Here is a 13,058-nt window from a genome sequence, read left to right as displayed (position 1 = left end):
AAAAAAAAAAAAAAAAAAAAAAAAAAAAAAAAAAAAAAAAAAAAAAAAAAAAAAAAAAAAAAAAAAAAAAAGTAGGACGTGATTAAGTTCGTTAAGTTTCTGTACTTTACAAAACCATTTTAAATGAGCTCTGGATCAGTGAGAAAACCAAAGGTACTGAAAAATTGATGAGAAACCCATCTGTGGTTAACTCAGTGCCTTTGAAATTGGTTTGAGGTTCCTTGAAGGAGTACTTTATCATCTGTAGCAGCTAACGACATCAAGTGGGTTTAAGGCACCAGACACAATTTTGAAACCAATGAATACCCAACGACCACCTTCCCTAAGAACCTCTCAACACTTTTTCTCAGTCCAACAGTACTTCATTGCCCTGATGCTATCCTGTAACCTGTTTGTGTAAGCCCGTCCTTTCCAAGATGAGTCACAAGCCCTACGGTTGAGATGTAGGATAGACGGAATCTGACTAGTTCAATATGGCATTAATGCGTCATGGGTGGTGTATCAGCCCAAGCCTACCGCTAGTAAATATTGTCCTCTTTGTGCTTTCCCTTCTGGGCTTCCCCTCAAGGTTTTAAAATGTATCTGTTAGGAAGAGGTTCCCACACCCTTATAAAGAATGTTTAACCGATGTGGGACCTCACAATCCACCCCCCTTGGGAGTCCAGCGTCATCATTTGCACACTGCCCGATGTCTGGCTCTGATACCATTTGTAACAGCCCCAGCTCACGTTAGCAGATATTATCCTCTTTGCGCTTTCCCTCCTGGGCTTCCCCTCAAGGTTTTAAAACGCATATGTTAGGGAGAGGTTTCCACATCCTTATAAGAAATGTTTCGTTCCCCTCTTCAACTAATTTGGGATCTCTCCCGAGCAGACACGTTTTAAAAACCTTGAGGGGAAACCCGAAAGGGAAAGCCCAAAGAGGACAATATCTGCTAGCGGAAGACTTGGGTTGTTACAGAATCAAACCAGTTCACTATAGCATTAATGCGCCATGGGTGGACTGATAAAAGAATCCTTTGATGTCAACCAAAGACCAGGAATGCCTACTCCAACAGCCCCAGATTACATGCGCAAAATATCAAACTACGAAGTAAATAAGTCCACAACTCCCAAAGGAGCTACTGGCACCATTATTGAAGCTCACATAACCATGGAAGACAAATAAGAACAAACTTCCACAGCAAACAACCACTTCAAAACTATATAACAAGTCAATCCAAGCGTAAAACAACTTCAAATTTCACAAAACAGATAGATAAACGCACACAAAATGCAAACAAAAACACCCAATCCAGACCCTAATCACGAGCACGGATAAACTAAAATGAGCTCACAAGGGAAATTTGCAGTTCTGAGAAGCAGAAGTGAGACATGGACTACGAAATGCAGAAGACGAAGCCGGAGAAGGCGAAGCCTGAATTGCAGAATCCATAGCTTACCAACAAATCCCTTCAAAAACCCTAAACACAATCAATCAGAAAAACCCCATAAATTAGGTATCAAAACAACAAAAACCCAAACAATGGAACAGAAAGGAGAATGATAGTTCTGTAACAAACAAGATCGCGAGAGATTGAGAAATCGAAATGGGCGTCAAATGAAGAAGGCGATGAAGCTTCGCATCAATGGCCGCCAAATCGGAACAGTACCATCAGAAATTTAGTATATTCAGCGTGGAAAAGGGAAGAGCTACAGAGGCAAAATGGCCGTGTAGAGAGAGAGAGAGAGCGTGGAAGTGGACAAGCCAAGGCCACTTCTAATTCAGGGCTTTATCCAATTTGGATTCCAAAAAAATTACCACCCATCATTTTTTTGCAAAAATTGTTGAGAAGAAATTTTCTGGGCTAATTTTCCCCGGAAACAAACGGATCATATATGCTATTTTCAGAGGTGTGTCCCACTCATTAAAGATAAAACCATCATGAAACAGCGACAAGTTCTGGATAGAGTGAGAGTCCTATGGTTGAGTTTTATTTTACGAATTATATCATTTTAAGCTTTTGTAGTGAAATCCCAGTGATTTTAATTTCAACATTTAAATATCTGCGTATCTATCAACCAATACTTTAATTCATGCTTAGTGTTGTGAATGTGATGTCACGTTAACTTCGATCTGCAATATTCATCATATCAAATCTTCATGTACGACTCCAAGGGGGACGCGTAGACGTCTTTTTTTATATTTATTTTTAAAAAAAAATAGTGTAAAATATCTTTATAAATTTAATATACGGACAAAGGTTTGTAATCTATCATGTGAGTCGAGTCGATCAAGTACTTGTGGAGCATGGACACGGGGAATACGTTATGCACTACGGAGAGACGATGGAAAACTAATATGTATTTCACTTGTTCAATTCGATCCAGAATGTTGAAGGGTCCAATGAAACTTGGCCCCGACTTATCATTTTGTATGAACCTCAAGATGGCTTTCATTGAAGCCACCTTCGAAAATTACTTTGTCGCCTACCCAAACTCCAAGTTTCTATACTCACATCAGCGTAACTCTTCTGCCTACTTTGAGTTATACACAGGTAATCTACCTTGTTCCACTACACTAGGAACTTGCACCGCTTTTTGTATAAGTCTTCAAATAATGCCATACTAATAGCGGCTTGGAAGTTGTTGTTGTAGGCAAGCTCCATGAGGTGTAGCTCTGACCGAGCTTTTTTTGTTCCAATGAATCGTAGATAAAATTATTGATTTTATTTGAAAACACAAAATGTTTTTGAAACAAAAAAAATCGAAACAACAAGAATCATAAGAAGATTTATTATTTGTATCCTATGATACAGAAAAAGATGATATAGAATCAAGGTGTCATTCCTTACTATTATTCTCTATTTTAGTACTTTACTAGAATAGAATTAAAAAACTTGTTAATTTTTTAATTAAAATGAGTCCTCTTTTCCTAATCTCATCAGTCGCCCTGATGAAAATACGTCAACGTTCGAATTTTCATGATTCTTTTCTGATCCGATCTTTTTATTATTTATTACTACGACTTATTTTCATCTTCGACAAAAGGTCAATTTATATACAATTTGCAAAATTCAACATGGAAGCACACAATATGTCTTCCAATATTTGGTTCAAACGTTTAGTTTAGCCATTTGTATGTGGGTAGAATGCAGTATTGAAGTCGAGGCGAGCACCCAATACCTTTTGGAGGCTGCATTAGAAGGCTAACGTAAAATGTGGGTCTTTGTCTAACACAATCGACACTGGTGGTCCATATAGCCTAACAATCTCTCTTGATGTATAATTTAGTCCAATTATCCACCATATAGGTTGCCTTTCCACGTAAAAAATGTGTTGATTTGGTTAGTTTGTTGATGATTACCCATATCACCGTATACCATTTGTCTCAGGTAGACCTATGATAAAATTCATTGTCATGTTCTTCCATTTCCATTCTAGTACACTTGGTTGCAACAACCCTACTGTTTTCTATCTTGGCGCCTTCACCGGTTGGCATATTAGGCACTTACTTAAAAAAAATATGCCATGTTCTTCATACTGCGCCATTGAAAATAATGTTTCAAGTCCCGCCATTTTAGTACTATCTGGATGCACGGAGAATGTAAAGTTGTGAGCATCTATTAGTACTTCAGTCTCTTACTCTTCAATAGTTCATATACACAATTGCCCTTGGCATAACAGTCTGTTATTTACAGACTTAGACAATCCTAATTATAATTCTTACTAGACTGAGGTCTCCCTGTTGGGAGTCAATAATCCACAATCTGAGTGTATGAAAATACAGGTCTTATCATGATTACACGTGATTGTATTTCCCGACTATCACAGTAGGGTTACTCACTCAGTATTTCTAAATACTCAAGTCATGTTCTACTTCTTTCACAGGTAAAAGTAAGGCACTCATATACGGATGAGGGTATCGCTATAGAAGGCATAAAAACAAATTCAAAGTGGATGCATTTACATCATATGTTGTAGCCCTTATGTTATATCAAAGGGTTTGCATTCATTTTAAAATTGTCATAAATTAATTAATTTAAAAGATCAATTATCACAACTTCTTTAAAAGATCATCCTATGAAAGTTTATGAGCTCAATAGATATCAACTTTAGGGTTTAAATTAATTTAGATTTTGTTAATGATACAATCTCAAGCTTAGGGTTTGTTCACAAATTTGATCTACTCATCAATTCGCAGGTTCGTAGTAACTCCGAAATCCAATGGCATTGTTTTTCATTTTTCATACAGTTTTGTCTTGAAATTGTCTTCTTTTTCTTTTGTTAATTGTTTTGTTCTATGAAATTATAGATATAAGGCCAAAACAAAGCTAAATTCAAACCGTAGGATTAAATTTCTCACAAACGAGGGCAAATAATGTCGTTTCTGTGGGAGAAGAGCGAGTCATGGAGATGGATAGTGAGGAAAACCAGAGATTCAAAGCCTTTCTTCTTGGCCTTCGCCACCGTCTGCGGCGTCGTTCCCGGCGTTATTGGCTACTGCGTTATGCAGGCCACCAATTCCCGCAACGAGCAACTCGAAGCCCGCCTCCGCCAGAATGCTAGACCTGAATCTCTCGTATGTTCCTTTCTCTCTCCAAAACCCTATTATCATCGCAATTTTGATCCATATATCTCTGATTGAGTTTATTTTATTGATAAATTTCTGTCCGTCCGACATTTCGCGACTCGGCGATCGCGTAAAATTCGACCTGCTGCTCTACTGTGATGATTATTATCTATTTATTCCATGGACTTACCTGATTATTCGATTGAAAACCTAAGATTTTTCTTTTTTCAATTTTGTTCTTGAGCTGCCTGCTATGTTTGAATCTGTTTTCCTTGATCAGACCTCTAATTTCCATGGTGTCGTTGTTAACAATTCGAAATGCCGCATTCTATTTTGTCATTTGAAATGCCGCCTCATTCAGTATATGAAGAACGCAGCATTCAGTTTCTTTCTTCAGACCAGTTAATTCTCTTCTGCACCTTGTCATTTGAGCTGCATCGAATTTGCTGGCTGCTGCTTTGCTTTCATGTGTTTCAACACCTATTTCCGTCCACTATATTTTCGTTAACTGCTTCCATCTTTTGAGACTTCGGTCATTGCTGCTCTTATAAAACTATAACCTGTCGATAACCATTTTTTGTTTCTGAATTCTGGAAATTCAACTTGTTTCTCATCAAATCAATTGCCTACCTTGAGTTTTATCCGAATTCATAGCCAAATTCCTAGAACTCCCTTTTTGGAATTCAAAACTTGGCTTAGTTTTTTAAAATATAGGTAAAAAGTTGATCACAAAGCAAGGAATCCATAGGTGGAAGCAGTCTAAAACAGCAAACCGAAAGGTTATCAAACGGGGTTATGTATTTTGAGTTCATGGGGCTGTAAGAATTTTTATGTATTAAATTTGTGTGAGATCTCACATCGGTTGGAAAGGAGAACGATATAAGGGTATGTAAACCTCTCCCTAGTAGACACATACTAGGAAGCCCGAAATGGAAAGCTGAAAGAGGACAATATCTGTTAACGGGAAGACACATACTAGTAAGCCCGAAATGGAAAGCCGAAAGAGGACAATATCTGTTAATGGGAGGCTTGGGCCGTTACAATTTGTCTGCAGTCGTAGGTTTAATCTTTACATGTTAGAATTGTGTTCATCAGGTGTTTTGCTTCTCAATGTTGATATTTAAATCCAGATGATGGGGAGAGTGAATCGAGAGAGACTGGCAGAATATCTAGGCGAGTTGCAGAGGAAAGAGGACACAAACGATCGCTATGTTGCTGCTTTGAGGGGAGAGACATTGACAAGGAAGCCATATGTGAGAATCCAACCAATCCCAAGCCAAAGCAACGAGGTCGCTGACAAGAACCAACAGGTCAAGAAGGAAAATAAATAAACGGGTACGTGTGGGTTAGATTTTGTAATGCAATCTTACTGTTTTTGGGTTTGTTTATCCTTACAGGACAGGCTCTTAAAGCTTAAGAACTTTGTATGCGGAAGCCCTGTTTAATTCAAATGCTTTATGTTACTATGGAGTTAGTCCTCATACTCATTGACAAGCTCTGTCAAGCTAATGGCAATTTTATACAATTGGACTAATGATCACTAAATTTCACATTCGGTCCAGATCTTACATGCAAAATTATGCATATGAAATCTTGTTTATATCTCATATGCACAAGGGCACATTGTTTTTTCATTAGAGTGCCCCATCCACATTCTTACAACACCCAAAAGTAGAACATTCCTAGACTAAAAATTAGAAGATTTTCGAACTATCCGTAACATACATTCCCTGGATGTCATATCCATCTGTTGTCGTTGACCTTAAGCACATCGTATGTTGCCTTTGGTGCAGTCCTCGATCACCCGGTGTACAGCCTTATGCGATTTCTGATAGGCTGGCGACATATATGGCAATTGGATAATCTTGATCCACAGTCTCTACAGGTCTGCAATGTTTGAATGTTAGTAGATGTGTTTGAATGAAAGACCGATGAATCAGAAACTTTCAATAGATATTAGATAGTTAAATCTCTCTACCATGTGGCCGCATCCAAAGGCCAAATCCTTTCCCTCGGTCAAGCAAATGGGGCAGACCTGCTTTTGAGTTGGAAAGAATGTTATTATTCTATACTTAATCCATCTACAATTTGGAAGAACGAGTATTATGAGTGAAAGCCTTAAATTATACAGAGCCAATAAGCAAGCAAAAGCAATGTTCCATAAGTGAAGTTCCACACTAGTATACCTGGCTCCGGTCATCTGATGCAGAAGCTGAGACGGTGTTGCTGGGTTTGGGAGTAAGTCGTGCAGGACGAGTATGACGTGTCGGTGGGGATCGTGGATGAACTAATTTCGCTTTTCCTGTCACGTGTCTTGGTTCCACATCAAAACAAGCAGAGTTAGCCGTCAATAATAAGCCATTCCATTCCAACCAACCTCAAGAGCATCTCAAGAGAAACAGTTGAATTGAAAACTTCCAAGTAATGAAAGGGGTAATAAAGAGTGTGCCCTACCCTAGAAGATCCATTTCTTTGACGGCTTTATATTGTAAAGGAACCTCCATCAGTGCAGCTAGAGCAAAAGCTGCTTCTTTTTCAGGCGTCGCAACGTTTCTGGACATGATCTCGGTGAAGTTAACGAACTGCACATAGTTAGGAAAATGCAAGATAAGAGACAATGATAGTTGATTCTCACTAAAGTTGACTGAACTGATTTAAGTCGTCCATGGATTGTTATTAAACCTGAAAATTATCAAAATCTCGTGCTGGAATCTTGTCGTCGAACTTCTTCATGTCGTCCCAAGGCCCGTCTCCGACTCCAACAAGAATAATCGAAAGAGCATAGGCACTGAATGAAATAACAAAACAAAAGCTCAAAATCTACGATGAAACTAGATGATGCATGTTAAACCATTAGTAAATTTGCATTTTTACTCCCTATTAGTTCTCTAATTACTGTCTTCCATCTACCCAATATTGTTGGGACACAGGTGGGATTTATTTGGTTGCCCTTTTTTATTGTTAGTCATGTCTGTTTTTTGTGTGTAATTTTGAATACAAAGACAGCTACCGTCCTCTCCTATTTCCTTCTGGTTTTCATACCTTTGTATGCTATCACAGCTCTCTTCTAGCCTCCTCCTACCTCGAAATTGATCAACTCCCCTCATCATCTAGCCACCTACCCGCAAGGGTATCATGCAGCATAAACTCACCTTACTCTCATCTTGTCTTTGATGAATATTCTTTCAACTGGTGCTACCGGTTTCCCACACCACAATTTCTCAATATTCTTCAAATGATACCCCACGAGTAGTTTTGTCTCTCTATGTCAAGTTAATCGATGCAAACTATTTGCGGTGAAAAATCCAACTTCTAAATGTCATACGCGCTCATGGGTTGGACTTCATAAATTCATGCATTCCACCCCTTCCCAATGCCTCGACATTCTTCATAACCAACTGAAACTTGTTTTCTTTTTTTTTTTCTTTGTTCTTTTTTAGGGAAATGAGAAACAATCTTGTCTTGGGTAAGAAGTAAGGAAATGAAAAACCAAATCCCTAACAAAAACCTTGACCAAATCAGAAACTTCACCAACAATCCAATCCTACAACCAATTCTCAAGTCTAATATCATTGAAGTTAAGTTCTAAAAGTTATTTGTTGTGGAAGTTGCAAATGATGCCATTGGTAAGAAGTATGGGAGTATCTCAAAGAGGAAATTTCCGACAAAGAAGGTGAAACCTTAACATCCAAACTACCTCACTTGGCTCAATAATGATGGCTTTTTAACCTCTTGGTCATAGGAAACATTTCTAAGGAAGTGCTTGCAAAATGATTGGAAGGAATGGAGACTGCACATCAAGTATGAACTTCTCCTTTCAATCACACGAGAATGAGATTCACATCAATGAATCTTAACATTGTTTGAAAGAGGGCAGACTATCACCAGATGAATACATCCAATGTTGTCCAAAGCTCCAGATCCAACATTCAATCAATTCATCCTTGCACTAAAAGTACATGAACATATAAATGCACTGGAAGATGGAAATGAAAAAACAGCAGTATCCAACCACAATCATGCCTTCTTTAGTCAAAGAGGAAGGGGCCGAGGTAGAGGGAGATATTTTTCGTCACGAGAAAGGTGATTTCAGTCAAGTCAAAGTCAATCATCTTAAGAAATGCTGCAAAATAGCAACTTCAGTCCTCAACCTCCCAATGGAAACACTTCGACCAACAATCAAAATAAGTTCAGTCCATACCAATTTTGTGGTAAAGCTAGCCACACTGCTCTCAAATGTTGGAATAGATTTCATCACACTTATCAACAGGATGAAATCCCGAAAGCTTTCACTGATTTGGCATTAGAAGATAGGAATTTGAGATCCCACATCGATTGAAGAGAAAAACAAAACATTCTTTAAAAGAGTGTAGAAACTTCTCCCTAACAGACGCGTTTTGAAACCGTGAGACTGACGGTGATACATAACTGGCCAAAGGGGCAATATCTACTAGCGGTGGACTTGGGCAGTTACAAATGGTATCAGAGCTAAGCACCAAGCGGTGTGCTAGCGAGGACGTTGGGCCTCGAATGGGGTGGATTTTGAGACCCCACATCGGTTGGAGAGAGGAACGAAACATTCTTTATAATAGTGTGGAAACCTCTCTCTAGCATACGTGTTTTAAAACCGTGAGGCTAGTGGTGGGCTTGGGCTATTACAAGGTATGACTCTGGAGCTAAGGCCATGTTGTAAACAATCCAGGTACGATGTTTTCAACTCATAAATATAAAGCGAATGAACAAATGTATCTGGGCAATGGAGAAGTACTAGAAATTACTCACATTGGTAGAGGTGTAATACACACTCGAAGTAACCCTATAAGTTAGACAAAGTTCTTATGACTAAAGACATGTCTACTCTATGCTTCCAAGGACTACGTTTCAAGCATACTATTGTTCATCCACTAGTTCACTTGCAAGGATGTTAAACTATTAGTTAATTAGCATTTTTAATCGTTATTAGTTCTCTAATCATTGTTTTTCCCACTTAAGCTGTTCATACCTACCTCTATACATTAAATCTAAGGTTACTTGTTTTCCCCCTTCCATTACCTTGCATCTACAATTGCTTTGATTGTTTTCTCCTCTTGAACACTCAACTCTCCATCGCCAACACTCGAGCCTCGAGTAACCTTTGCAACAAAATGAATTCGTTTACTTTGCCGTGAAAGAAACAGATTAAAAGCAGAGAAGTATGAAAAATCAACCTGTCCATCTGCAACGATGAGAAGAATGTGAAATTGGCCATTACTCTTCTCCACAATGTTCATTGCTGCTTCAACCACGGAGGCGTAAGATGTTGGCCCTATAAATCACATCCATGAAGCGACCACGATGAACAAAAGTATTGATAAAATTCATCTATACAATCATGAACTAACCTGAAAGTTGCACGTTCGGAATTATCCTTTTGTAGCAGTCCAGAACTTCTTCAAATCCATGGCACGGGGAATTATCGTTGTGAAAACTGAACACCTCTTGATCGTGTGTCGTCGCTGTAAGATACATGGACAAGAAGGCGATGAATCGGCAAAGAAATAATGTGAAGAGGAACTAAATAGACGGAAAGCCGCGGCGGATCATACCGTCGCCGAAACCGAAGCAAGGAATCAGACCGTCGTCGTCGAAAGGAGCCAGAGTTCTCCCGATGATCGATAGAGCCTTCTCATAGGGATTAGGAGAATCAGAGACCGAGTGTAGGCTCCGATTATTGAATGAGACTTTACCTGCGCGCCAGTCACAGGCGACGGCGAATTGTTCAGTTTCAATCGATTACGAAGAACGAGAAGTTTGAATTTAGATTACAGTTCGAGTGATTCGACTGACCTGTCCACTCGTTGCTTTTGGTGAAATCAATTCCTACTATGAGGTTTGATGATTCTAATCCTTCTTTTCTCAAGGCTTCTGTAACCTGTTGGATCCAAGAATTGAAATGCATTCATCGAAACACTCAAATGGAAACTTAATTGCATTGCATTATCCAAATCTTCTCTAACTTTCTAAGAAGGTATTCGACCAAAATCATGGCCTAAACCTTTTAGATTACTACACTACACATTAGAGGAGAAGACGAAGATATTATTAACGTTTATTTGTATGACAAAGGCATAACAGTTGAAAGTAAAATAGTGAACATAGACGAACAAATACTCTCCAATGATAGGATTTTCCACTTTGAGTAAAAACAGTTTGCTTTACGTTCTCCAAAATGACTCATAACAATAGAGTTAATCGAGGCTCGACTCCTTTGGAGTCTTACCCAATAATAGTATGATATTGTCCACTTTCAGCATACGCTCTCATGGCTTTGCTGTGGGCTTCCCTAAAAGGTTTCATACTAAAAGAGTATTCATTGATTATAAATTCATTATCATTCCCTAAATTAACCGATGTGGGACTTTCATCATCCAACAGTGACAACCAGCCATACTCGATATCAAAATTCGAATCTCTCATCTTGAATGAGAACATAGTAGAAATAGACCATACTCGATCAAATGTTCGAATCTTCAAACTCAAATGTGAGCATAGTTGTAATTCATACTCAATTAGATGCTCGAATCTCTTCCATCGAATGCGATCATAATCATAATTATTCATACTCAATCAGAAATTCGAATCTCACACTTCGAATGAAAGTATACTAATAATTAATCATATTCGATTAAATCTGTCACCTTGAATTAGTTCGCCATATTTAATTAAAAAAAAAAAAATCTATAGTTGGATTTAAAAAACATTCAAATTGATATTTTAAACTTTGGATAAGATACTTTTTAGGTCAACACATTTGGAAAAAGAAAAAAAATGACCTCTGTTTTTCTTCAACCAATCAGATTGGCCAAATTTCTCTGCCACTTGCTTTCGAAATAATATCTTTAACGTATCTTATTTTATTTATTTATTTACATATTCAAAATACCCTTAATTACCTTTTATAACCAATCATTTCAATCCTTACAAACATTTTCATTTTTAACCCTGCACGTGATTACGAACGCTATATTAAATGTGCAACCAATACTATAGTATATAGGTACGTGATATGAACTAAGAGACATCAATCATATAATATGCTTCAATGAATATGTGAAAAAATATTTTTGAAATTATCATTTCAATTCATGCCACATTAAAGAAAAATGAAGTTTGATGTGATAAATTTTGGGTGGATTACAATTTAGAGTTATTATATTTCATTAATGTATTTTAAGAGTTTTTATTTACTTTAGGTTACAATTACATAATGGTTAATTATGACCATTAAGTATGAATGTAACACCTCTTTGAATGCCTTTAGTAGTTTCATTTTGAAGCTATATAAAGCTATGTATATTGTATTTGTAAGTAGACTTGGAAAATATAGTAAAACAAGCATTTGTGCTCTTCTTTAGCTAATGGCTAAGTTTTTTTGCAATTCTATGTAGTTTAGGTTGCATGTAGAATCATTCAAGCTAGACATGATCGATCTTGCTTGTGGAGTGATTCGAATCTCAAACAATGTTCTTGCCTTGAGATATTCGATCAATAAGATAATTCGAATCTTACTCCCCTTGTAGTGGTTCCTTATCTTATCAGTAGGTCTTGTTGGACTAAAAAAGTGTTCGTCCTACCATTTTAAAGGCTTACTAGAAGTTGGTAAGAAAATAAAATATTAATTAAAAAGTAATTGTGAAATGGAAGGAGAAAATAAATTTAATTTAATTTAATTTATTAAAGGTGGTGGGAAATTTCGTGGAAAAAACATATGGTCAATTTAAAGATATGACCTCCGTGCACTCGTTTTCTGGCCCACCCACTGTCCCCAAATAATAATTAATGTCACTTAAAACGTGAAGAAGAAACAAAATATTTACAATATACCCACCAATAAATCATTTCCATTATTATTTTTTTTTTAAAAAAATAATTTCCATTTATGATCAATTATTATCAAAATATAAATTTTTTTATTTGGATAAATATAAAAAAAAAAAATACATTAGGATACGTCAACGTTTTATTCGATATTTTAATTGTTTTTCTATTCAAAATATAGTTTTAAATAGCTTGATGTTTTAGTGAAATTATATTTTTACCCTCCAGTTAATTTCCTTAACAAATAGTGGTTGGGTAAATAGTCAAAATTTATAAGTCTTTAATAACTATTATATAAATATAGGAATGAATAATTCTTAATTAGCTAATAAAAAGTACAAGTTGGTAACCCATCTAAAAAATGTTTTTAATTTTTTAAAATAATATTAAAATGTTTTTAAAATATTTTATAAAATATAATAGACGATTATTTTAACTTTAAAAGAATTAAATGTATTAATGAGTTTTTTTTTTTTTTATGTTTAAAAGTATTTTTTATATTTTTTTTAAAGTTTAAAGTCTTTTTAAATATTTTTTTAAATTTAGCGTTACATTTTATAATAATGCACAAAATAAGAGTTTTTTTTTTTTTTTTTTTTTTTTTTTTTTTTTTTTTTTTTTTTTTTTTTTTTTTTTTTTTTTTTTTTTTT

General features: G+C 36.3%; 3 protein-coding genes across 6 annotated transcripts in view; 1 reads left to right on the top strand and 2 right to left on the bottom strand.

Moving 5' to 3' along the window:
- The window catches only part of LOC111499733 (ferrochelatase-2, chloroplastic), a 12,089-nt gene extending 10,134 nt beyond the window's left edge, over positions 1–1,955 (bottom strand). For 3 of the 4 annotated variants that reach the window (XR_002720993.1, XM_023151387.1, XM_023151386.1), the window contains exons 1-2: positions 1,562–1,955; positions 1,337–1,462 (exon numbers count right to left, since the gene is read on the bottom strand). Coding sequence is in view for 3 of the 4 variants with exons in the window: in XM_023151387.1 (XP_023007155.1) it covers positions 1,337–1,434 (98 nt within the window). In the remaining variant the exon portion in view is untranslated. The remainder of the gene's footprint in view (positions 1–1,336; positions 1,463–1,561) is intronic. The other variant, XM_023151388.1, reaches the window with a different exon arrangement.
- Positions 1,956–4,079: 2,124 nt separating this feature from the next.
- On the top strand, positions 4,080–6,032 carry LOC111499804. The gene is made up of 3 exons (XM_023151498.1): positions 4,080–4,182; positions 4,294–4,560; positions 5,682–6,032. The coding sequence occupies exons 2-3, from the start codon at positions 4,360–4,362 to the stop codon at positions 5,880–5,882; spliced, it is 402 nt and encodes a 133-aa protein (XP_023007266.1). The 5' UTR covers positions 4,080–4,182; positions 4,294–4,359; the 3' UTR covers positions 5,883–6,032.
- A 19-nt stretch (positions 6,033–6,051) lies between these two features.
- Positions 6,052–13,058, bottom strand: part of LOC111499741 (E3 ubiquitin-protein ligase RGLG4) — an 8,075-nt gene continuing 1,068 nt past the window's right edge. The window contains exons 3-12 of the mRNA XM_023151398.1: positions 10,378–10,462; positions 10,137–10,277; positions 9,933–10,046; positions 9,759–9,856; positions 9,604–9,683; positions 7,234–7,339; positions 7,006–7,133; positions 6,738–6,864; positions 6,530–6,586; positions 6,052–6,438 (exon numbers count right to left, since the gene is read on the bottom strand). Of these exons, the coding sequence (XP_023007166.1) occupies positions 6,352–6,438; positions 6,530–6,586; positions 6,738–6,864; positions 7,006–7,133; positions 7,234–7,339; positions 9,604–9,683; positions 9,759–9,856; positions 9,933–10,046; positions 10,137–10,277; positions 10,378–10,462 (1,023 nt within the window). The 3' untranslated portion in view covers positions 6,052–6,351. The remainder of the gene's footprint in view (positions 6,439–6,529; positions 6,587–6,737; positions 6,865–7,005; positions 7,134–7,233; positions 7,340–9,603; positions 9,684–9,758; positions 9,857–9,932; positions 10,047–10,136; positions 10,278–10,377; positions 10,463–13,058) is intronic.

The sequence above is a fragment of the Cucurbita maxima genome, unplaced genomic scaffold (genome assembly GCF_002738345.1).
Source record: "Cucurbita maxima cultivar Rimu unplaced genomic scaffold, Cmax_1.0 Cma_Scf00027, whole genome shotgun sequence".
NCBI lineage: Eukaryota > Viridiplantae > Streptophyta > Magnoliopsida > Cucurbitales > Cucurbitaceae > Cucurbita > Cucurbita maxima.
This window is presented reverse-complemented; position numbering and strand designations above follow the sequence as displayed.